Genomic DNA, 26,190 nt, shown 5'->3' with positions numbered 1-26,190 from the left:
CATCAGCCCAAATGCGTACCTCTCTCTTTTCTTGTGTGTTTAATCTTTATTTGAATGGGGGTGTATTCTTACTTTTCATTTGACCTCCCCACCACCACCACCATTTGCCAGTTTCATAATATGTTTCGATCAAGATAAATATATAGTGGGGCGTGCCAGGTCAAACTTAGCAAGCCAAGAAGGTGAACTTGGAAGAATTCCATGACTGGCTTGCAGAAATTCACAAGAGACGAACCTCTGAGGAGCAAACAAGCTCCGAGGCACCGTGGTGGGTGTAGGCCTCAGATCAAGACTTGCTTATTAGAAAAGCATTTCACCCCACAGCCCCATGAAAACACTCTACAACTTCCATGCGAATTAATCTCAAAGACGTGAAAAAAGAAGAAAGCGCTTGGCTCTGCCTCGGGTCACTTTAATTAATTTTTTTTTTTTTAAATCATTCTCATTCCCCTCAGCGAATCCCGGCTTCCCCCCGCCGCCAGCCAAAGGGCGTTCGGCCTCTCCTTTATAAGAGGGGAGAAGGGGAAGGAGGCGGACGTGCTGCTCCTCTCTGCTTCGGCCGTTTGCCCCGAGCGCGATGCCTAACCGCAAAGGCGCGCGCAACGCTTATTATTTCTTCGTGCTGGAGAAGCTGCCGGAGCTGAAGCGGCGGGGCCTGGCCGTGACGGGCGTGCGGGATGCCATCCCGTTCTGTTCCGACGACTGGGCGGTGAGCGGGGCGAGGCGAGGCGGGCCTCCTCTCTCTCGCCCTTCTTGGTCGGCGCGGGGAGCCATGTTAGACCCTCCATGGAGTTGGATAACCTGGTTTTGATTCTCAAGGAGGGAGGGGGACAAGTTGTCGATAGTTGTTACGTATAAGCTGTTTGGGGAATTTAAACCCCCCATAATAACCCCAGCTGAAGAATGAGTGCTGTAAAATACTTAAAAAAACAAGTGTGAGGTCAACATTTTCATTAATTAGACCCTTTTTACCTTACTTTTCCTATCAAAGACTCACGGTGGCTTAGAATGAGCAACTTTTTAAAAAAAAAAAAGTTTGACGCGGACTTTAGTAGAGCCTGTAACTACTATTGTAGTGATGGGGAGTGACTGGCTACCCTACCACTGGTTTCAGCCCTCCTTTTTTTTTTAAAAAAAAGTCTGTTTGTAAAGAAATGGTGGACTCTTGTAAGGTGCATTCCCCAAATGGGTTTTTTCCCCACTGCCAGTCATATGCACAAAGAGGCTTCTACCAAGGTTTGAAAAAGTAGTCATGCCATGCTATTCGCAATAATCCAAAAGGTGAAAGATTGGAGAAACTAGAAAGATGACTAAAGTCAGTGCATAGAAATATACAGATTGCAGATATACAGGTTGCAGACTTCCCAAATCCTCCCTTAAAAGTTGAGTTACTTAACTGTGGCTTTGAATTCTTGGTATGTGAACAGGGTTTACACCCTTTAGGTACAACAGTCTTGCTTCAGGTTATGCTACAAGCACCCTGGGATATATCCAACTAAGTTGTACTCAGTTTAGACCATTTGGAATCAAATGATTGACATTTCTTAACTGTACTCCAAGTCTGCTCTGAGTATGGCTAATATCGGATACCACTCATTTACTGGTGAGTGAACCACATTGAATTCTGTAGGCTAGGGCTTTTCTCTAGACAAGCTTGCAAAGTTCTGAGTGGTGGGAAAGTTGCTGAGCACAATCAACCCAAAGTTAATCACTTTTTAAAGTTAGGCTGACTTCTATGAGAGTTAAGATTGTTCTTAACTTTCCCAGTGGAATTACTGAGGCTTAAAAGCCTTAACTGACTGCATCGTGTTCAGTATCTTGGTGTTGTAGTGATGGGGGGAATTGCTTTAATTATGGTAGAGAAATAATGGCAAGCCCTTATGTTACACTGGTTTTACTTCAAGATGCTGACTGAGGAACAAAAAGAAAAGTATGCAGAAATGGCTCGTCAACGGAAAGCTAAGAAATCAGATGTAGCAACAAAAGAGGTGAATGAATGAATCTGGAATAGGGAAAATCAGTTTTATATTTTCAGAGGCAAGTTAGTAATTATATAATTATAGTATAAATTGGAAGAAAATCCCATTATAGTCTGTGGGAACAAAAGAAAAGTAACTTTGATGTGTTTGAAAGAAGGTTCTGAGTGAACTGGTCAGTCACAGGTGTTGTATAGTTGTGATTATAATGAGCCCTTCCAAACAAGCCAGGTAGGTTTTTACGTTGCAGCTGTTCCTGAAATAGGAGGATTGAATCCTTTGACAAAGTTTACATCCACACTATACATTCGAGACACGTGAGTTCCACCAAGGAATCCTGAAAATTGTAGCTCTGTGAGGAGTAAAGTACAGTTCCCAGGATTCTTCGGCGGAAATAAATGTGTGGTGTGGATGTGACCTAATAAGCAAACGTAACAATAGAATGCAGGGATCAACGTTTATAATTCAAAAACGTGAGCCTTAAAACTGGTGGTTGTGTTGTATGTTACTTTTTCTTCCTTCTTGTAAAAATAGATGGGAAGTCTGAATTGTAAACTTTCTAGTCTTGAAAATTGTGAGTTAATATTTAAATTAGATATATCACAGTGTAACTGAGTTTCAACTATAGATAATCCACAAGAAGATTGTTTTTAGCATATGATGGCGTCCAGTGATGCCTATTTGTTTGCACAACTGAAATCTGCTTGTGAAATTGGACTTTCCCTTGTTCTTCTTCCCAGTCCCCACAGAACCTGCTCTGGAAAGGTCCAAAATCCAGAGCAGATTTGCACTACACTAACTCCCACCCATAGGTTACAATGGAAGGTCTATAGGTGAGGTCAGTTCTTTTTTTCTAAAAAAAAATGTTTAGGGGTACTCTCATTTTGACTCAAGAAAATGACCATTTTATAGTTCAAATTGAGGGAAATAAATACAGTCATACCTCGGGTTAAAGACACTTCCGGTTAAATCTTTTCAGGTTGCGTCCTGCGGCGACCCGGAAGTAACGGAACGGGTTACTTCCGGGTTTCACTGCATCCGCAGATGCTCAGAATGACATCACATGCAATCGCGGCAGACGCAGGTTGCGTTCTGCTCATGATGCGAACAGGGCTCTAGAACGGATCCCGTTCACATCCAGAGGTACCACTGTACAGTAAATGGACAGAAGTAGAGATTCACAGAATATTTAGAGCTCTGCGTCCCCCCAGAAAAAAGTACTGGGTGAGGTTTCATTCCATCCTACTTGATAATATATAAGGTTGCTGCTAGGATTGTGTCAAGGTGCCATTTTTGTGAGGGGCAAACTTCATTAGTATTCCATTGTGGTAATTTGGACCCCTGCTGTTGGTGTGCCTGCACATCACCTATGTGAAAGTGGGAATTCATACAGATGTCACCTCGGTGTAAGACCAGTACAGTGGTACCTCAGGTTAAATACTTAATTCGTTCTGGAGGTCCGTTCTTAACCTGAAACTGTTCTTAACCTGAAAAACCACTTTAGCTAATGGGGCCTCCTGCTGCTGCCGTGCCACCGGAGCCCGGTTTCTGTTCTTAACCTGAAGCACTTTTTCTGGGTTAGCGGAGTGTGTAACCTTAAGCGTATGTAACCTGAAGCGTATCTAACCCAAGGTACCACTGTAATGAGGTGACTTCATGGCAGTGTGGTGTATGTTATGTGATTGGCTCATAGTTTGCAGGTTCTACAGGGCTAGGAGAGGGAAAGATTAGTCTTAGCAGTTTTAATTGGATACTACTGTAATTGCTTTCCCTTCGTTCATATATGATTAACTGATGGATTGTCTACACTTTTCATAGCCGCCCAGGCAAGTCCCACCACCTCTTCCCACATTTCCTTCCACACAAACTGAGAAGAGAGTTTCTGCTCCAAACCTCATTGGTCCACCTGGGAAGAGTGATAAAGGTAAATGATGGTTATATTAGTTCACCTGATCTGCCCAACCTTCAATGTGTTCATTGTGACTGGAGACTGTGCTAGCAGGTCTGCTTTTTGTTGCTTCCAGGAAATTGAGTGGTAATTGTGGTTACCCCAGCCATTCTGGGTGGCTTCCAACAAATTATAAAACCACAGTAAATCATACATTAAAAACTTCCCTATACAGGGCCGCCTTCATATGTCTTCTAAAAGTCAGGTAGTTGTTTATTTCCTTGACATCTGATGGGAGGGTGTTCCATAGGGCAAGTGCCACTACAGAGAAGGCCATCTGCCTGGTTCCCTGTAACCTCACTTCTCGCAGTGAGGGAACCGCCAGAAGGTCCTCAGTGCTGGACCTCAGTGTCCGGGCTGAACGATGGGGGTGGAAACATACCTTCAGGTATACAGGACCAAAGCCTGAGTGCAGGACAGAGTTCAAATAAGGAGGAGGTGAAAGTACTGAACCTGATGGAATAGAGGCAGTGGGTGATAGAGTATTGGGAGTGGGGACTCCAAATAAGAAACTAAAGCTGCTACAGGATTTGATGTTGAAACAATAAGTTATTGAAGCCCAATGTAATCCTTAAGAGTTGTTGTCTACATGTCTTGATCAAAAAGTTCATTGGAATATTCAGGAGCAGCATTTTGTGTCCATGACATTTTGGTCCTTCTGATGCTTATGGTACAAGCAACTTGCTTTGGTCTGATGGTTATGGTGACCCATGAAGTAGTTCTTAACATGGGCAAGTAGTTCTAGTTCTCCCAGATATTCCAACTGCTTATGCATTTTTTTTGAGTGACACTCAACTGCAGCATATTTGTGACAATGACTCATCATTTTACAAGCAATGTTGCAGTTACTGGCACATGGCACTGCTTTTAAATCATCCGTTCTTCCCTCTCCAAATGTATAAAACATCCAAAATCTCCTGGTGACTTCTCTGGTTATGCCTGCATGGCTGTCTGCAAGGCACTTTTTTTGGTAGTGATTTGTAAGCCACTTTGTTTTGTTTTTTTTATAAATTTTTTTATTAATTTTCCAACATAAAATAAACACAATACACTTCACAATACACAAACAAACAAAAGACATATAAACACGTATAATTTCATAACCTCCTTTTCTTAAGCTTGTTTCACCGACTTCCCCATGCCTCCCTTTTCTGCATCCCTATTTTAAGATTTTCTCAGCAACCCCTCACTTCATTAACATATTGTTCGCTTTCTTTGATCCTACCTCTCTTACCCAATCATTTACAGCTGTAATTCTATTTTTTCCAATACCCTTGACATTTTAACACTCATTAATTTTATAACAATTCTTAAGATAATCTTTGTACTTCTTCCAGTCTTCTTCCACCGTCTCTTTTCCTTGGTCACGGATTCTGCCAGTCATCTCAGCCAGTCCCATGTAGTCAATCACCTTCATCTGCCATTCTTCCAGCGTGGGTAGTTCTTGTGTCTTCCAATACTTTGCTAAAAGAACTCTTGCTGCTGTTGTAGAATACATAAAAAACATCCTATCCTTCCTTGACACCAATTGGCCAACCATGCCCAGGAGAAAGGCCTCTGGTTTCTTGTGAAAGGTACATTTAAGGACCTTCTTAATTTCGTTATAAATCATTTCCCAGAAGGCCTTAATCCTCGGGCACGTCCACCAAAGGTGATAAAAAGTACCTTCAGTCTCATTACATTTCCAGCATTTATTATTGGGCAAATGATAAATTTTTGCAAGCTTGACTGGGGTCATGTACCACCTATAAATCATTTTCATAATATTCTCTCTTAAGGCATTACATGCCGTGAACTTTATACCGGTGGTCCATAACTGTTCCCAGTCAGCAAACATAATGTCATGACCAATGTCTTGTGCCCACTTAATCATAGCTGATTTGACTGTTTCATCTTGTGTATTCCACTTCAACAGCAAGTTATACATTCTTGACAAATTCTTGGTATTGGGTTCTAACAATTCCGTTTCTAATTTTGATCTCTCCACCTGGAAGCCAATTTTCCTGTCCTGTTTGAATACCTCATTTATCTGAAGGCAATGAAGCCAATCTCTTACTTTAAACTTCAAATTCTCATAGCTCTGTAATTTCACTTTTCCACCTTCTTGTTCTAGAATTTCACAATATTTTGGCCATTTAGATTCCATATTAAGTTTTTTTACTTCCTTAGCCTCCATTGGTGACAGCCACCTAGGGGTTTTGTTTTCCAGCAAGTCTTTATATCAAGTCCAGACATTATATAGTGCTTTCCTAACAATGTGGTTTTTAAAACCTTTATGAGATTTTACCTTGTCATACCATATATATGCATACCAACCAAACCTGTTATTAAAACCTTCCAGATCTAAAATGTCCGTGTTCTCAAGGAGTAGCCAATCCTTCAACCAGCAGAAAGCCGCTGATTCATAATATAGTTTTAAGTCCGGCAGGGCAAACCCCCCTCTTTCTTTTGCGTCAGTTAATATCTTAAATTTTATTCTGGGCTTTTTGCCCTGCCAGACAAATTTAGATATATCTTTCTGCCACCTCTTGAAACAGTCCATTTTATCCAAAATCTGCAATGTTTGAAATAAAAACAGCATTCTTGGCAAAACATTCATCTTGATAACAGCAATTCGGCCTAACAAGGAAAGTCTCAAATTTGACCATATTTCTAAATCTTTCTTAATTTCTGTCCAACATTTCTCATAATTGTCTTTAAATAAATTCACATTCTTAGACGTCAAGTTAACCCCCAGGTATTTCACTTTCTTTGCTACCGTTAAACCAGTTTCGCTATGAAACCTCTCTCTTTCCGGAGCTGTTAAATTTTTCTCCAGTACTTTCGCTTTCTGCTTGTTCAACTTAAAGCCTGCTACTTGACCAAATATTTGAATTAATTCTAAAACTCTTTTCGTACTAGTGTCTGGCTCCTGTAAAGTCAATACCAGGTCATCTGCAAACGCTCTCAGTTTGTACTGTTTAGCTCCGACCTGAATCCCTTTAATCAGCTGGTCCCCTCTGATCATATTCAACAAAACCTCCAAGACAGATATAAAAAGTAGTGGGGATATTGGGCACCCCTGTCGTGTCCCTTTTTCAATATTAAATTCTTCAGTTACCACATTATTTACAATTAACTTTGCTTTTTGCTCAGAATAAATTGCACCTATACCATTCTCAAAACCTTGGCCTACCCCCATCCCTTGTAGATTCTTTTTCATAAAACTCCAAGAAATATTGTCAAAGGCTTTCTCCGCATCCACAAATATTAATACTGCTTTAGTATTAATACTGGTTTCTAATAATTCCATAATGTCTATTATGTTTCTCACATTGTCTGACAAATGTCTACCTGGGAGAAAGCCTGCTTGGTCCTTATGAATCTCTCCAACCAATACCCTTTTCAATCTTTTTGCCAAAATGTCTGCAAAAATTTTGTAATCCACATTGAGTAATGATATAGGGCGGTAGTTCTTAACCTGGTTCTTCTCAGTCTCAGTTTTTGGTATAAGTGTGATGTACGCTTCTTTCCACGATTCGGGTGCCTTCTTCCCCTCCAAAATTTCGTTGCAGACTTCCTTCAATGGTGATTTGTAAGCCACTTTGGAGGTTTTCTTTGACTGCAAAGCAGGATAAAACGTCATTCAGTAACTAAGGGAGTAGCTGAAAGTTTGCTAAGCAGGTTTAGAAGGATTCACTGCCTGTGACTAGCCACCAGTTGATATGTAAAGATGGTGTGATTTTGGTTTTTTGTACTTTTGCAAACCCAGGCTTTCCTCAAGCCTGTAATACTTCCCCTAGTGCATGGGTGGTGTAATGTGGAATGCGTAGGGATCCATACAGAATAAATTTAACAGAATGAGTTTTCTAGTATTACATAGGATTCACCGACACATTTAAAGCATTCGATCTAAGATGACACTTTCCAATTCTCTTGGTGTCAGCAGTGGCTTTGTGAGTTCTGAGGTTGCATCTCAACATCCCAGACAAGTTTCTGTGATGTTTTTAGGCTCAACTCAGGGAAAATGTAGTCTCTGGTCTACCAGAAAACTATATTTTGAGATGGCATCCATTGTTACTCAACTGCCAAAAAACATACGTAATTAAACAGATAATGTCTACTACTTTGTGGGGAGTGGACCACTGTTGACCACTTTTTCAATGTAGACACTGTCTTATCTGAGGTTTCTTAACCACTTTTGTATTATAAAGAATGATATTAGCCTTGGTTTTATAATCTGAGATTGCTGCATCGTTATAAGCAGACTGTTGTGGCTGTAGCAGGTTGGGGGTGGAACACCACATGACAATTCAAAACTTGGCTACATTACCTCTTTAAATCCTGTTTCCCCTCTCAAGGACACTAGTTTGCTACAAGTTGCTGGGAATTCTAACTGTGAGAGATAAACTACAGTGCCCAGAATTCTTTGAGAGGGGAAATGTGCTTTAAAGTTATAATGTGCATGCAGTCCTAGTCTGGTTGAGGGTTGCCTGGAAATTGGAGTTGCAGGTAAGTGACTTAGTTTCATGATTTTTTTTTCAGTGCTATAGGTGTACATTTTACTCCAACTATTTTACTTTTTTGTTATAGTAATAATAAACAAATACAGTGGTACCTCGGGTTAAGTACTTAATTCGTTCCGGAGGTCTGTAGTTAACCTGAAACTGTTCTTAACCTGAAGCACCACTTTAGCTAATGGGGCCTCCTCCTGCTGCCGCACCACCGGAGCACAATTTCTGTTCTCATCCCGAAGCAAAGTTCTTAACCTGAAGCATTATTTCTGGGTTGGCGGAGTCTGTAACCTGAAGCGTATGTAACCTGAGGTACCACTGTACTCTCCACTAATATTCTTAATACAAAATCTTGTTTCAGTTGTACTTGAAACCACATTCTTCTACCTGAATATCTTCAGCCATGGAGTTCTACCCTCTCATTGCAAACAACGTTTCCTTCCTTGCGAAATTGGATGTGTGAAGTATTCACTAAAAGACGGCATAATTGCAGAGTTTCATCATTTTTTAGATCCTGGTGAGCTTTTGGAATCAGAAGAGATGAAATTTGTCTTTCCCTGGGGGGGGGGGGGGGAGAAGATATGCAGGATTCTGTTTGTCCAGGACAGTTTATTTGTATGCATTCTTGCACTATGAAAAAATAAAAATGGCTTCATATAGTGGACAAAGCCACAATGACAGCATTACTTAATGAATAAATGAAACTTAACTGGAAACATTCCTTGTGTCAGCAGAAGACATGAACTGCCCAAATCAGTATGTTCGTATGTTGTGCATTTTTAATCTCTGTGTTACGAAAGATACATTATAAAGAAATAAAATTGTACTTCTAGATGAGTATTTGGACACTGATTTACTATTCTGTAGGAAAGCGGAAAATGGTGTATTATAACCATGCAATCCTACAGACAGCTTGGTATTGCATAAGCCTGAGTTCTTTTTGGTCTTTTGCAGGAGAGGTGCCAAGGGGATTTCGCTTTCATTGCCAGACAGCAAGTAGGTATTGGGCAAGAGATGTGAAACCTATGGATTGGCAGCATTTTTTTATGACCCACATATAGTCTTCCAATTATTTTTTAATTATTTTAAAGAACGGTTTTTATGCCAGATATCCTATGGCATTTTATTTGTATTTTGTTTATTATTATTTATACAAAATATTTTTATATCACCCTCATAAAATATCAGAGCAATATACAACAGTATAAAAACACAAACTATTAAAAGAAGGACAAAGCAATCTTTAAAAGGACTGGCTACTCAATAAAAAAATTAAAGAACAGTTTTAAACAACTGTATGGGCCTGTTTCCGTAACAAAGCTTAGTATGTCTTCCCAAGTAACATGTTGAAGTTATGCTCTTAACTGGACTCATATTCATGCATTCATTTAGGTTTCAGTCACTCACTTGTGTTTCCAGATAATAATGGTTAGACATTGCATACACCACCTTGCCCAAATCTTTGGGGATGGAAGATGAAATTAAAGTATCTGGACTGCTGTGTTAGTGGTGTTTGCTGTCTGGTTTGCCCTAATCTCTGCTTCAGTGATATTTTACACAGAGTAGTTCAATTCTTGAATACCCCTGCCTTAGGACTGCTGGTGAATGGCAGGCTATAAACGCATGTAAATAAATAGGATCCTTGGGTAATCATTTACCTTTCTAGACAGCTAGTGAAGTTCAACCATTGACAGGCCTTGACTGACCTGCACTTGGCTCAACTAGACATCTTGTGTCTAACACTGTTCCTTTACATTGGTGATAAACCCTATCTCACAGTGTTGTTGCAATGATAAAATACTTGAATAAAACACAGACAAGTTCTTGAATGATATATTTAGGTGTTTTTAGTGAAACTGATATATTAATCCTGCGAACTGTAACTAAAGTTAAAAGTACAAATGCGTGTGAAATGAGGTGTTTCTTCTGAAAAGCCCTAATAAGGCACTTTGATTTTCTTTTAGGTGATGCTACACATAGGATTCCCCTATCTGGCTTTGAGCTTGTAACTGCAAATCATTCCGTTGTGTTACGTGAGCTATACTCATTTATTCAGCCACGGTGGGGCGCCTGGCCACCTGTGTATTGTAAGGTATAATGTAACATTTTTAGACTTTAATGGCTCTCTGCTTTTCAGAAGAACTCAGAACAAAAATCTCTACCCACATGCTTCAGTTAGCCTTTTCCCTGGTTAGCTGTGGTGTGTGTGTATAAAAATATAGGTGACCTCACCTCAAGTAAGGTTGGAGTACACAGATGTTTTAACTTTTAAGCTGTCCATTGACAATCTCTATAGCATAAGGGCTTCACATAAAGATTTCCAGTTTTGAGGCCTTTCCTTAAGGATATTTCGTTTGTACAAAATGGTGTCTACATTCAACCTAAAAGAGCGTAGAGTTGTATTCCTGAATTGTTGCTTCTCCAAGGCAGACCAAATACCTATGGACAGTTCTTTTAGCTTTGGTCAGATTATGTACCAAACAGCTGTAGACAGGAAAAATTCCTGTTTCGGTGTTGGAGCCCTTATCAAGAATAACAGTTTTCTCGCATATCAGGAAACCTTAACCATAGAGGTCTTATAATAAGAATATATAGTATAGATTTATTAATTCTGTTGATTTGATTGTATAATGTATACTTAAAACTTCTTTTGCAGTCTTCTGACCAGTTTAGGGTCAACTGGTGCCTGCAGCATATGGCTAGAGAAGTGGGTAAGAAAATTTTCCTTTACAACAGGAAATAAGTTAATATTTAGATACAGTCTCTGCTGCTCCTAAAACTTACTTTTTTATAATAGGCACAGTTAATAATCTGGAGAGTCTCTGTGTGGAAGACCTTGTTGTGGAGCTGTATTATCAGAAGCTTCAAAAGGAGCCTTCCAAGGCATGGGTGTGTAACTCTCTGGATGCCTCCATGTGGGATTACTCCAGCAATACTAGGTATAATATCTAGCTCTAAAAATCATAATAACTGCTGTACCTCCCTGAACCACAGTGACTTGACTACTATGAGATGAGAGTCTGTTATGAGCAGGAAAAAATGTGATTGACAGATTCTCCATAGTTGTACATTACACAAAACTATGGCTTAGTGTCTGGGGCAACCCAGTCTGATGCGTGGGGTACAAATAAATTATGGTGCTATAAGCGTGCATGTTGAATGCTAATCTAAAGCCTTGCACTCAGTTCAGAAAAGAGTTTGAGACATTAAAGTAATGTTTAGACTTATTGAAATTGATGAATATGCTTGTGTTTGGTTCATTAATTTCAATAGGTCTGCTCTTGAGTAAAATTTGGTTAAAAACCGCTTCAGGTTACAGACTCCGCTAACCCAGAAATAGTACCTCGGGTTAAGAACTTTGCTTCAGGATGAGAACAGAAATCGTGCTCCGGCGGCGCAGCGGGAGGCCCCATTAGCTTCAGGTTAAGAACAATTTTGGGTTAAGTAGGGACCTCCGTACAAATTAAGTACTTAACCCGAGGTACCACTGTATTTGAAACTCGACATTCATGATGAAAGTATTATTTCTACTTAGGTGCAAGTGGCATGAAGAAAACGATGTAGTGTTCTGTGCTCTGGCTACTTGCAAGAAAATTGCGTGAGTATGAAAATACAGTGAATATGTTAGAATGTTTTTGCATCTTAAAACTATTTTGGACATTAGTTTAATATACAATGTCTGGGGTCGTCTTGTCTCTTTCAAGTATAACCTGTTGGTTCTTTTGGATATTCTTTAGTAGGCATTTTGTCGGCTGCATTTGAATGAAGGAGCAACTGATGTGATTTTGTGGCACTTCTGCTATTATAGGAAGAAAGGAATTTTAAAGATCCAAATAAAATAAAATCTATTTCTTTCTGATTAAGTTTTCCAAGTGTCACTTACTAGAGAGGTCAGTTGGGAAAAACTTCAGGTTTGCATTGTCACCAAAAAGGTCTCTGAATTTTGAGTATATTTCATGAGGAAGAATTTTTTTACCTTGCATTTGCAAACTTTGTTGTGGTTTATTTATTTTGGAGGAGGATGTGCCACACATATGCAGAGACCAGTTTTAACACACACACACACACACACACACACACACACACACACCTGGTTCATCCAAACTGGTTGCCCAAGGCCTTAACTAGAAGGGGCTTGAGAAGCAGCAACTTGTCTCTCAGACAACTCAAAAGATCTTCCCCTTTCTGCTGTCTCTGATAGGCTGATACCTGCAATTTAATAACCTGGGCCTCACTTACAAGTAGTTGTTTGGGAGGTTATAGTCTCTGCTCATGGCAGAGGGGTTCTTGAGGTCCCAGTTTCTGTAGGCTCCTGCTGCTATTCGCTTGGAAGAAGTTGCTAAAAGGAACGGCTTTTTATTGCCTCCTGGCTGATTTTCCTTCTTTAGCTCACCCAAGTTGGTTGCGCCCCTGCAGTTCAACCAATGCCTCCTATCACAAATTATGTTCCTGTATCCATGGTCTTGGTGCAGTATATTGTCAGTAGTATGTAGTTTTTAAATTTCTGTTCAGCTCGTGGAAATGATAACACATCTTCATGTTGGTGTTTTTCTGTCCAATATAGATACTGTATCAGCAATTCCTTGGCCAATATGTATTGTGTCCAGCTGACTGCATCTCACTTACCCTTGAGTGAGAAGGACTCCCAAAGCACAGCAAATCCTAAAATGGTGGTTCTGGATGCTGGACGTTTCCAGGTCAGCCTTGTTCATTTAACAGATTTGTTCTTCTATATCTTATCGGTAACATTTCTGGAGTGTACTTGGAAATGTAGGATGTAATCATGATATATGCTCAAAAATAATGATATAATTATATTTTACAAACACTTTTATTTGACCAATATGTCTGTTTAATTATGTGCAGAATATTAATACATCCATCAATAGGCACATTAGACAGATATTCCTTATGCACTATATCCATCTTTTCTTTGTATACAAGGATGTCCTGAAAACCTGGTGAATGAGTCAGTGAAAGAATATATCTGTGTGGGTGATCTTGTCTTTTTTGCATTACAGAAAATGAGGGCTGCTGAGCGCACTGGAAATGAAAGGTACTTCCAATCTCTTAATGAGGAACTAGGTGCTGCCTCTTGTACTGGTGAGTGATTATCTATGTTGGAAAATTAAACGTACAGTGGTGCCTCTCAAGACGAAATTAATCCGTTCCGTGAGTCTCTTCGTCTTGCGGTTTTTTCGTCTTGCGAAGCACGGCTATTAGCGGCGCTTAGCGGCTATTAACGGCTTAGCGGCTTTAAGAAAAAGGAAACAAACTCGCAAGAACTCGCAAGACGTTTCGTCTTGCGAAGCAAGCCCATAGGGAAATTCGTCTTGCGGAACGACTCAAAAAACGGAAAACCCTTTCGTCTAGCGAGTTTTTCGTCTTGCAAGGCATTCGTCTTGCGGGGCACCACTGTAATGAAAACGAGTTGCTGTTAGAATCATTACTAGTGTTTCACACCTGCATGTCTGTCAAAGAAAATGTGCCTGTATACTGTTAAGTCCAACACATTCTTTCCTGATTCTTTTCTGGAGTTTTGAGTGATCCTGCTGACTGTAGTCTACCACTAAAACATCTGCATAAAGGAAATGTAATGAAGCTTGTGGTATGTTTAAACAGTCACAGAATTTCTCTACAGTGATTCTGGCTAAAATTTTAAGAAGGCATTCTCCTTGAGTGAGTTGCTCCTCCACTCACGTTATAACTTACTTTTATCATTTATATACTGTCCTTTGTAGACCTCATGGCAGATTCTGCATTGATTTTATTTAGTTGAATATTAAAATCAGTTAAACCGTCAAGTTACTTACCTTCCTTGATAACAAGCATATTATGCATAAAGGGCCTGACAAAAGTTGGCATCTAAAACTGTAGGTTTGGCACCAAATGAATTTCCAAGGGAAGTGAATTTCAAAACGGGGGTGTTAAAACTGAGTAGTCTTGCTGTCAAGACACTAGGAGATCTCAAGTTACAGACTTGAGGAGGAAGATAGTCTTTCAGGTAACTGGGTCCTAGGCCTTAAAATGCTTAGTCTGTGGAGACTAAGACCTTGAATTTGACTCGGTAGCTAATTGGCAGCCAATGCCAATGCTTAAAGACTGGTGTTACATGGTCCCAAGACCTTGTTGATCACCACAGCTGCAACTTCAAAACTTTCCTCCTTCAAACTCATCAGTAGAGAAGCAAGGCTCTTTCTACCCCCATCTTCATTCCCCCCCCCCCACATTTTACCTGTTTAATTCTATAGTCTGTGCCATCTGAATACTTGCTGAATGCCATAGTGTACATTAAGTGCTCAACTTGTGGCAGCAAACTTCCTCCATGACGACCAACCACCATGTCATCCTGTGGTCACAACTGCTGTCTTTTCTTCCTAAAGCAAGGAGCATAAAGTAGACAACTGCTCCCATTGCCAGAGGCCTGCGAGATGAGCATTCCAAAACAGGTCCACAAGTGCCAGCTAAGTACTTGCACTCAATATCGGCACCCATTTTTGTTACAGATCTCTCTGCGGTGCTGCAGCTTCAAGAAGTGGTTGCTTGTACTAGGGCAATCTCCTTTAGCCACATGAAAACACCCACCTTGGCTTAACCCACCTTGGTATCAATCTTGGCTTTAGTACCGAAGATGGAGATTACTAGGTGTGGATCACTGTGCCAAGGCTATTTTGATAAAATAAAATGTGGCTCTTGCTATTTTATCAGTTCTCCATGATTATAAAGGCCTCAATTGAAAGCAAGAAACTGTAGGCTTTGCTCGGAAGGTAGAGCAAAACCTTGTGATTCCACTTCCCTTAGCAGTTTTATAGAAGCCACTTAAACTGTTGTGACTGTCCTGTGAGCTTATTTTTTGATATTTATGATAGAAAATATCTAGCTGTTGGTGTTGAGTGTAAATTAAGATTTAATTATGGCTTCTGTGTTATATATTGACACATGCATTGTTTGCTTAGGTCGGCATCCTTCAGGAGTGAAAACAACAGGTGAAGCAACAACTAGGCGTGGAAGAGGAATTGCCCGGTTTCTGGAGAGCGTCTCAAAGCAGTCCAGCAGTTAGACATTTGTAGTACAGTGCCTCCCATTCAGAACAGCTCTGCATATAATGATTCCCACCATTGTTGGGAATATAAATACTTTATATTTCCTTGGTCTGTCATGTGTTAAATATTATCTTTGTTTAATGAAAAAAGCCATTCTAATCCCATTGCAAGGGGTAAAATTTAAGTTTTTAAAATAACAAATGTTATTGTGAGTTGTGAAATATTATTTTTGTATGTAGGAATATTAGTAGAAACTTGAAATAATGAAGTCAGTAGGATAAGAGATTAGATAATGAAACCAGAAGGGCAACTTTGTGAAATGATGTCTGGATTTTTAAGTTCTGTTGTGCCTTTTCTTTAGAGCAAAGCCTATTTACACCTACTGGTACCTTACTGAAGTAAACCTTTGCTAAGGAACCAGTTGCAATTATGTTTTTTTAATAAGCTGTTATACATACATTTTTTTTAATAAGTGTTATACATACATTCAGTCATTTAGTACAGAAAGCTTCTAAAACTTAACCATGATAGACCAGCTTGTGTGTTTAATTAAACACTTCTTTCCAATTTGATTTGACATGTTCTGTCTGTATTTTGTGGTTCCAAATGTAGTATGGTATTGTCAAGTGCAGAAAGGGAAAACTCAAATGCTAAAGTTGTTTAAACTGAGATGAAAACAAATTTTAGATTGAGTTGTCTGAAGGACAGTCATGCACTGAAGAAACATGCAACTAGAATATAGATCTGTCAAAGTAACTTAGGGAAAATTAGATGTATGAAATGCATCCTTGCTTCCTTGCTGTGAAAAGGAATATGCTATTGGTCCAGTGGGAGTGGACATCAAATCCACTCCCTCTGACCCCCATCCCAATTGCAGATACTACAATTTCTGATGTCAGATTTGTGCCCTTTCATTTGCATAGAAACCAGTCTGCTGTGTGTAAAAGGCAGCAGGACATTGTTGCTATAAAAATCACATTGGAAAATGCACAGGTGAATGATCCCCTGTTAATTGTAGAATAAATTACTAAGTCGTGTTGCAGAGTTGACATCTGGATCTGCAAGTCAGGTTTCTGGATTTGCACCTTTACTGGCTTTTTGCTGGAGATGAGGAGCAGTTTTAGGTTAGGGGGCCATCTGTAAGCCAGTACAGGCCTGCTTCCAAGGCCAGTGAGAGGATGAGATGTAGATCATTGGTGATACATTTCAGTGATTTCAGCTGTGAACTACAAGCCACAAGAAGCGGTGGTCTGCCCTTTTCTGTTCTGCATCTGTCCTGTAGACCAGGCATGGAGAACCTTTGGCCTTCTAGAAGTTGTTGAACTACAACTCCTGGTCATGCTTGCTGAGGCTGATGGGATTTGTAGTTCAACAACATCTGAAGGGCCAAACCTTCCACACCCTTTCTGTAGACAACCATTGCTGGATACTAATTTGGCCTTGTTCAGCTGCTGCTGTCTTTTTCTACTTCTCATGGATATTGTAGTTAGAGGACTGCCTGTTATAAATTCTTTCATTCTCACTGTCAAAGTCCAAACAGATGCAATTGCTTCTGTAACTTGTTAAGGTCACAGTTCTTGCAACCGATTCCATTCCTTGCTGCAGTGAGGTTTCCAATGCATTAAAGTGTTTTGGACTAAAGTGGGTGCTGCAGTGCACTCATGGGTACAGAAATTGGCCTTATATTCTACTACTTTTATCTCTGCAGCACTTGAAGACAGAGTCTCAGGTATTCATGCAATATCTAGTCACCAGATATATATTTGCAGTACAGTTTCTTCCCTTTGTTATCCTTCAGCCACCATGCTTGCTTTGTACTTTTGCTACAAAATGGGATATACAAAGAACAAGTTTGTTGAGGCCCTTTTCTACGAGAGAGAGAGAGAGAGAGAGAGAGAGAGAGAGAGAGAGAGAGAGAGAGACTGTAGACACCTGTAGCTTCCTAATTCTTACAGAAGAGTGTTGAACCAAACCAGTAGGAAGTCAAGGGACCCGGCTGCAGTTGGGCATATGCTTGCATCAGGTGAAGGCTGGTTCAGCTGGTCTCGAGGTATCATGCCACCTCCATTCTGTCATTAGTTGGCCTATACTCACAGCTGTGTAAATAAGGAATGAGGAAGATAATCAGAAACTCCCCTAGCAATCTCTTGAGCAGAAGGCATCATTGTCAGATGAATCTCGGAGGCACCTCACCTCAAAGGGTTGTTCCACACAAGAGCTTACACTCCTACATGTATGGATGCCTCAAGCATATAGCAGCTCTTTGCTTCAAGGGTTTGCTGTACCAAATGGCAGCCCCTACCACACTTCTTGTAGCAGTGCTAATGATGCTGCCACTACCTAGAAATAACTGGCTTGGGTTAGCTGGGAGGAAGGAAAAGTTAGCTGCCACTGTTTTCTTGGGGCTTTCTAGTATCAGTGGGTGGGGGTGATACATGAAGCAGGCCTATGTATAGTCTCGATATTTAGCCCCATCACAACTTGTATGAAGTGCTGAGTTTGGGTATCTTCTCAAGTACTGTATCTGATAAGGAGCTTGGGGGGAAATGCTTAGTGTGCCAGCTGTGCCCATTCTTGGAGATGTCTGATCTGGCCACAGTGGCACATGCCTCAGTTACACCCCATTTAGATCACAGTAATGTCCCCTAAATGGGGCTACCTTGGAAAAGTGCTCAGAAACTTCAACTGGCCCAAAGAGCTTCAGCCAAGTTGTTGACTGGCGCTCATATAGAGCTACTGCCTTGTTACAACAGCAGCACTGGCTACCAGTCTGTTTTTGGGCACAATTCAAAGTGCTGGTTTTGACCTATAAAGCCCTGTATGGCTTAGGTCCAGGCTATCTAAAGGAAACTGGGAGAGGGTTTTCGAAGTGGCTGCCACCTAGAGAAGCTAGACTGGCTCCCTCCAGGCAAAGACTATTATTCCAGGAGGTCTTTGAGAATTGACTGTTTTTAAAGTGGTCTTCATAGTGTGCTGTACTGGAGGAGTGTAACCTGCAATTTAATAGGTTTTTTATATTTTTTAAAAATCCATATATAGCTTAATTCCTTTTTTTTAAAAAAAACACTAAATGTTAAGCTCTGTATTTTATATCTGTATTTGGTTTACTTTTTGTGACCTGCTTTGAGTCCCAGTTCTAGGGGAAAGGTGCAGAATGAATGAATGAATGCACACTCATTGATTTCAGGGTGAAAACTTGATGGAGCTGTAGTTTGTATCTTTTTAGGGAACCTCTCCCTAATGCCCTGTGTGTGTGATGAGGTAAATGAGTCCTTTATCTGTTTTTATACATTCCAGGATTGAGCTGTGGCACAAATTAAGTCCTTGGGCATAAGGCCTAAGGCCTAAAACGACTCAACTGGGCTGTGAACTAGTCTACGTTGCATAATTATCAGCAGCCAAATGTATAAATAAGCTGGGTCCATGTGCACCTGAAAGCAATTACAGGCAGCATCTTTGCAAACGAGGGAATTTTATTCCTAGCTGATAGCTGAGTGTGACAAACATAGAACTCACTAGCTTGTCATCTGAAGGAAGAGTCTTCTGTACAGCATGACAGCTGGAAACTTATTGAGAGGAGATCTGAGGAGGAAACTTTGGAAAGTGCTCATTTAGACTTTTGATTCAGATGCTATTGCTTGCTTGCCTGCCTGCAAGGTATTGTCTGCGATATCCATGAAGCCCTGATTTCCTGATAATACCCAAGCAGCTAATGAGAGTCGCTTTATAAACTTCTTTAAAGGAGTACAAAGAATGCTATTATTAACTTAACCTTGTATTATCTCTGTTCCCTCACTTTTCCCAAGCTCTGACTTAAAGCCTCGCAAGCTGTTGTAATTGCCACTTTCAGGCAATTCCACACCCCCAGGACAGCAGGTGAAGCCAGGATGTAAGTTTCTTCCAGATCTCCTTTTAGTGGAGCAGCATGTAGTACCAATTCTCCTGGTTTGTTGATGTGTGCATTTGTATGACCATCAAAGTTCTCTGCCCCAGAAAGTTCAAATGAAACAAGCACAATGTATTTGGGCTGCAATAGAAACCTATTACAGACCAGAAACACACACACATCCTATCTAGGGGTTGTCCATTTGTGATGTGAATGCTTCAGAAATTCTGCAGATAATTGTTTGGATTCTTGTTTAATTTGTTTAGAATTCTTGCTTAGTTTATATCCTAACAGGAAACACTTCTGCTCTTCTGTTCTGAGAACTTGGGAGGGTCTCCAGAAGCAGGAAAGTGTGTGTGTCCTGTTTAGAGAGAGCTTCCTTAGTGTAAAAATTAACCTCCCATATCTCATCGGACACCGCCAGTATGACTAAGCTTCCTGGATTTTCTTGGCTAAAGTTGTGCATGAAATTGTGGGTGTGCAGGTACTAGATACCAACACTACGCAATGATGAAAAGGGGCAGAAGGTGTTGATAAAAAAAAAGTGACTGTGATGAAATATGACAGAACTGCCCTAAATTTGGATCCTGTAAGTCTGGCAGCTTTCCAACTTGAATTCTCCATTGGCATGTCTGCAGCACTGGATATTACTGTATACCGGGTAGGGATATTGACCATGGTCATGTGATGAACTATAAACCATAACTGTCCCAGGGCTCAGTGTTACAAGGGAAGGTGCATTCCAGTTCCAAACCCATGTAATGGCAGCTCCTAAATAAATAATCAGGAATGGTCATTTGTCAGGTCTGAAATACACAGTGGAGGAAAGGTCCCTTTCCTAATGGGTACAACAAAGAAACCTCCAGCCAGATTGTGACCCTAAAAGAAACGACAAGTTCATAAAGGGCAGGACTTTAAGGTGGGAGGGGAAGTTCTTTGCCAGGAATTTAGAGGCCTTTCCATCTGATGCTACAGGATTGTGTCATCAGATTCTCTTTTCAGTAAGACCCACTTGCACATGTGTTACTGCTTCAGGAACATAAAGCGTTGACATTTTTATGTTTTAAATGTTGATTCGGCAGATTTCCTTTTCAGCTTTGTCCAGGCTTTCATTCCTTTTATTGCCTCATGTCATAATAAAGGATTATAAAGTTAGTAAGGGCAGCATCCCCCCCCCCCTTGGTATGATTCTGTAAGTCTGTTTTCTGAACTAGCCCTTGGGAAAGAGTGGAGCTAAAATGGAGCAGACAAAGCTTGTAATCTTTCTTAGCGAGTCCTGCAGGTCCTAAGCATCCTTTGCTGAAATGAAATTAATGTTTCAGTGCCCCGTTGTGAGGTCTGCTCTTAATTTGTATTTGACAATTAGGAAAAAGAGCATAAATTTACTAACTTATTTGAATAACAAAGATAGCAGCTTTTTGCAGAAATGAGGTATTTAGGCAAGGGCAAGAATAGTGAAGGACTACAGGGAACGCATTGCAAAGCAAGCTGTATGTTGAGAACAGAGTTCTGTGGTAGATGCCAAAATCTATCCACCCACCCAGCCTTTCCAATCCTTTCCAATCCTGACTCATTGCGTCTATTTCAAACTAGGTTAGTTGTTGATCAGATACTGCAATGATACACATCTAACCTCTATATAGCTTCGACTGTTCCTTGCCTAGACCCCACCTCTGTGTTGCCTACAGTTTAGTCACAGTGCACTCTGTTCTCTGCACTATGATGGTGGGACTGGGAGCTTTCCCTGTGCTGTACCTGGGGTGTACTAAAAGAAGAAGACTTCTTGCTTTGGGAATTAAGTACTCAAAGCACCAGAAGTACTGGCATGTTTTTAAAGATTTGCTGAATTTCCCCTCCTTGGCATCCAAAAACAACACACTTATCACCGAAAAATAGGGTGACTATATTTCGAATATGTAATTTTCAGGATTTTAAAAACTGCTAGAGGATGCACTAGTAAACTAGATTATACATTATCCAGTATGGCTGCAATTATATAGGCATGTTAACATAATGTAGACTGAGGGACAAGTACTGGACTAGAAAGGGGTGGAGAGAAAGCAGCTTCATTCAATGTAATTACTGTTTCTATTTGAGTTCAGCTGTGATAGCTGTGATAGCCAATGCTTAGAGTAGTGGTGAAGTGTCACTTTATTATTTTTTTAAAAAATGCAAGTTCAAAAACAGCAAATTTCAAAGAAAACACATCATTAATAACCCATGTATTGAAAATTTTCCAAGCAGCTGAAAATTAATTCTCCCCCAGGTGATTTTTTTTATTAAAAAAAAAACTTGTTAGCAGTATAATTGCACCAGCAGTGACAATGCTAGTAGCAAGCAATTTATATATTTTTAAAAATACATTCCAAAAGCAGGGAAAGTCTGATCCTTTCCTAACATGTGAGATGACTGCTTTTGTTAGCCATTAAGAGTGCAGAGCCATTTTAAAATAAAATAATAGAGATGGGGCATGTCTATGCATTGTCCAGGAAATGTGCATGACAGTCGTATCAAACTCCATAGAGCAGAAACAATAATGCACTGACGGGAATTAGCAGCTTCTGATTTGAATATTGAGGAAACTACAGTGATACCTCAGGCTAAGTACTTAATTCGTTCCGGAGGTCCGTACTTAACCTGAAACTGTTCTTAACCTGAGGTACCACTTTAGCTAATGGGGCCTCCTGCTGCCACCGCGCCGCCGGAGCACGATTTCTGTTCTCATCCTGAAGCAAAGTTCTTAACCTGAAGCACTATTTCTGGGTTAGCGGAGTCTGTAACCTGAAGTGTATGTAACCTGAGGTACCACTGTATAATATTCCGATAATAGCAACACAGTTATAATGGGTGTTATGTAGATGCTGCACAACAAATAAGTAACAGCTGGTGTCTTAAACTGCTCATCTAAAGGCTCTAGGTTTCTTGCATCGCAGTGGCCTACTTAGTGAAAAGTGAAATAAAAGATACCCCTGTTTTCCTATATACTGGAAAGTGTCAGTTCACAAAAATTCAAATCGCACCACGTGAAAACTTGAATGGAGTGTATATTGTCAATTTGACAATATAAGGGTTGTCCTGGAGTCCCCCTTCCTTTTCCATGTTAAGGTAACTGATGGGCAAATGGGAAAGGAGCTTATGAGTAGATATGCACCAAATGCGTATAAGGAAACAAGTCAGATTTTGCCTCCACAAACTTGCTGCCTATACTGTCTTGGAAAGCCACATGAGTTAAGGTGAAAGAGAAATATTTAACAACAGTCTCTCCCCCCCCCTCAAATGGAAATGCTCAACTCTGGCCCACAGCTTCTTAAACCTCCGGAGACACTTTGGAAATGGGTGGCCGTACTGGCTGGTGCCTGTCTTCCTCCTCTTCTTCCTCCTCGTCCTGAATCTCCTCTTCAGCAGGTCCCCGTATTTTTACCTCAGGTGGATGATCGCCATTTTCCGTCTCCCTAATAATTTGGCACAGAAGAAGATGGATTTTCAGTTATCTGTATTTCTTAATTTTAACTGATGACTTAGTATTATAGGAAAGAGATGGGGAGTGCAAGCCGGTTGGTTCTCCTTGATCTCTCAGTGGCTTTTGACACTGTCGATCATGACATCCTCCTGGAGGGGCCCAAGGAAGTGGGAGTTGAAGGTACCATATTAGAGTTGTTCTGTTCCTACCAGAAAGTAATACTAGGAAATTACTACTTGGCCCCATGGCTTTTGAGGTTCCATGAGTCTCCCTGTGGAGATCTGTGTGCTACCACCATTATGTTATGCTTTGCCCATGTATGTAAAAACAGTAATTCATGAACAAACCTGAAAGTGAGGAGTGAATTGGTTCTTGTTAACAACTTAACTTCAGAGACAGTTGTTTAATAATTTAGTTTGGCAAAGAGGTGTCTCTGGCCTACTGGGTAAATTTCCATTTGCTTAAGCTTTCCAGAGCCCCCTCGCATATGTTGTTTGTTATGCATACTAAAAAGAGGACTAGCACGATGTAAATGCTAGACACTTTAACATTAAGTCGTGCTACAAATCTATTTCTGAAGTCAATCTCAAAATATCCTTGTGTGCTTTCCGAGCCAGCTTTATTTTATTTACTCTCACGATTGCCTAATCTCACAGGAATAACCTCCATTTGGAGAATTCATATGGTATAAATCTCCATTTGCAACATTTTCACAGCATAATTTCAAAATTGGTAATATAAAATTGAGGCTTGCTGTTATGAAGCAGGAATTCACGAAGAAATGGTAAAGCCACATGCATTTAAACCTAATTGTTTATGTAGCTACCCTCAATGTTATAGTTTGTGGACCAAAAGAAAGTGTGTTTTAAACACCTCCCTGGTAGCAGGTAGGGATGGACATCTTGAGCTGATCCATTTTTCTTGCACACAAGTAGATCAGCAATTCCACTCCCATCAATTAAGTATGAATTTTTAAAGGGAAAATCACCCCCCCAAAAAAAAAAAATCTGCAGATTGAAACTGCTTTGGAACTATTTACCAAGGGATCCAAAGCCTTTCCTCATTCTTTTGTTTAAACCAGAGCTTTTCAAGCTGTGTGTCACAACATATTAATGTGTTGGCTGCAGTGTGTAGGTGTGTCACACAAATGCTCCCCACACTCCTCCTGGGGCTGAAAGGGGTTAGTTCAACCTCCGGTTTGCTAGTAAAATGAATTACTGTGTCACAAAATGATGCATGTTCAAAAAGTGCGTCACCAACTTGAAAAGTTTGGAAAGCTCTGGTTTAAACCATTTCTACCTGCTGCTAGCAGCTAGAAAGCTCAGCAGTTGCTGTGCTTGTTGGGGAAGTGTTGAGTACAAAGCTATTGGAAGGGACATGGTAGGGGAGTAGAGAGAGACGGCTGCCTCAGAGGTGCATGCAGTATGTAATTTCTCCATGCTACTTTTATTCCACCCCCCCCCACCTAATGAAAGGCACTCACGTCATCTCATAGTCTTTTTCCTTCCCATTCCTGCAGCAACAACAGTAAGCCACAACAGCAATAATAATGACAACAGCAACAAGCCCACCGACGACTCCACCAAGTAGGGCAAAATTCATGGATGCTGTAGAAGAAAATACTAGCATTAGTCACCTCATAGTTGAGAAACAAAATCTCTTCCTTTGGGGAAGAGCTCTTACTACTGTTCTCCCTCTAGCCTGAGGGTGGCTCTGGCTAAATATAATATGACAAATGAGCAACTTGTGAATGACAAGCCAGGAAGGGGGCTCATCTAGGTTGAACTAGATGGTTTCTGTAAAACAGGATTAGGGAAACTCTGGCCCTCTAGCTGCTGTTGGGGTCAAATGAATAACACAGAGTTATGTGAAAATGGTCACTCAAAACTCACACACAGTGGCGTAGCGTGGGGGGTGCAGGGGGGGGCCGGCAGCACCGGGCGCAACATCTGGGGGTTAGTGTTAGGGGGCGCAAATCCACGGGTTAGGGGGCACAAATTACTTGCCTTGCCCCAGGTGCTGACAACCCACGCTACGCCACTGCTCACACACCCCAAGGAAAATTACCAAGCAGTTTCTCAGTGGTTCACTATGGCAGTAGGGTAGTTTACTACTTAATTGGGGGGGGGGGGGTTCAGCACGTTGGAAATGGCAGCTGCCACCAAGAACAACAATAATGGAGGAGAATAATCGGGGGGGAATGCAAGGGGGGGCTTTTCTAGGGGGTGAGCGAAAATTTTAAAGAAATTTTCTCAGAAAAATGACTGCTTTACTTAAAAGCAGAATAAACAGGAAGTAACTTGCCTTTTGTCTAATAAACATGCTGATAAAATGGCACTGATAGAGAAAGCTGGTCTTTTTAAAAAAAATCATTTTTTAATTCACTGAAATAAATTTTATCTCAAATTCTATTGTATTAGTATTTGAATAATTTAAAATAGGTGGGAAGATGCAAGTTTAAAGGTCGCTTTAAAAGAAACACAGCTAAAATGTCATTTGGCCAGAAAAGTGATCAGTAGTAAAGGAGGTGTGTGAGGTATAGATGAATGACAGTAGACTTGTTTGATCAATATGCTATTACACACATCAAAACCAGCCTTTTAGGGAAAATAGATAGCTGAGTTTTGGTGATCTACCAATGTGGTGCTGTTTCCGTTTGTTTTCAAAAAAGAGGAAGAGCCTAGAGGAAATAGGGGGATGATTTGATGGTCCTATGTAGACACTCCCTAAAAAGTGAGCAAACGAAGCATGGCTATTAGGCAACAAATACCTAGGGTGGAAACATAATCAGAGCCATATGTCACCACAAAGTCTTGGGCTTATTCTCAACTGCAGCCACATCTAAGCTTTGCAACTAAGCAAAGTGAGTCTAGTTCTTAAAATGGGACGTGGGGTTGTTTAGGGACTTAAATGCTTTGCCGATCAGACCACAGTAGCCATGCTTTCTTTCCCCCCCACCCTTGCATGTTGCAATCTTACGTGGTGTGACATTAACAGTGATGTTGCATGAACTCTCTCCGATAGAGTTTTTGGCAAGGCAGATGTAGTAGCCAGTGGTGTCTATAGAGATGTTCTTCAGCATAAGCACTCCTGATGCAAAAGAGAAGATGCAAAGGGTCATCATTATTTAGCAGGTGCAAATAGAATCAGTGTCTTCAGCCATATTGCAGTTTTAAATCCACCTTATGTGGGGAGTCTTACGGACCCTGGATGGTGGTTTCATAGTGACCAGAGCATTGCCCAGGAGCCTCAGCTCTGGAAGAAGATGCAGGCAAGCCACACGTGTGGTTTTGCTTTACTGCATTTGTCACCATGTGTTCCCAAATGCAGTCCCTTATTCTGTTTTAGTGGACCAGTCAGTACAGGCGGCCATTGCTCCAATTT

General features: G+C 40.6%; 2 protein-coding genes across 4 annotated transcripts in view; one reads left to right on the top strand and one right to left on the bottom strand.

Annotated features, from left to right (window-relative positions):
- Positions 1-494: 494 nt before the first annotated feature.
- Positions 495-16,032, top strand: MAEL (maelstrom spermatogenic transposon silencer). Of its 3 annotated transcripts, none has more exons than XM_028726852.2 (12): positions 495-709; positions 1,905-1,988; positions 3,795-3,900; positions 8,779-8,934; positions 9,372-9,413; positions 10,382-10,509; positions 11,074-11,128; positions 11,215-11,356; positions 11,953-12,015; positions 12,982-13,114; positions 13,439-13,520; positions 15,374-16,032. In XM_028726852.2, the coding sequence occupies exons 1-12, from the start codon at positions 578-580 to the stop codon at positions 15,475-15,477; spliced, it is 1,227 nt and encodes a 408-aa protein (XP_028582685.2). In that variant the 5' UTR covers positions 495-577; the 3' UTR covers positions 15,478-16,032. The 3 variants fall into 3 exon arrangements, with proteins under 3 accessions (XP_028582685.2, XP_028582686.2, XP_028582687.2); XM_028726853.2 differs by having other exon boundaries at positions 676-774; XM_028726854.2 differs by lacking the exon at positions 495-709 and adding an exon at positions 795-935.
- A 5,447-nt stretch (positions 16,033-21,479) lies between these two features.
- GPA33 (glycoprotein A33) overlaps positions 21,480-26,190 on the bottom strand; it is a 28,741-nt gene continuing 24,030 nt past the window's right edge. The window contains exons 5-7 of the mRNA XM_028726850.2: positions 25,786-25,896; positions 24,290-24,413; positions 21,480-22,798 (exon numbers count right to left, since the gene is read on the bottom strand). Of these exons, the coding sequence (XP_028582683.2) occupies positions 22,654-22,798; positions 24,290-24,413; positions 25,786-25,896 (380 nt within the window). The 3' untranslated portion in view covers positions 21,480-22,653. The remainder of the gene's footprint in view (positions 22,799-24,289; positions 24,414-25,785; positions 25,897-26,190) is intronic.

Source organism: Podarcis muralis, chromosome 4, assembly GCF_964188315.1.
Source record: "Podarcis muralis chromosome 4, rPodMur119.hap1.1, whole genome shotgun sequence".
Taxonomy (NCBI): domain Eukaryota; kingdom Metazoa; phylum Chordata; class Lepidosauria; order Squamata; family Lacertidae; genus Podarcis; species Podarcis muralis.
The sequence above is the reverse complement of the archived record's forward strand: the minus strand, read 5'-3'. Positions and strand labels throughout refer to the sequence as shown.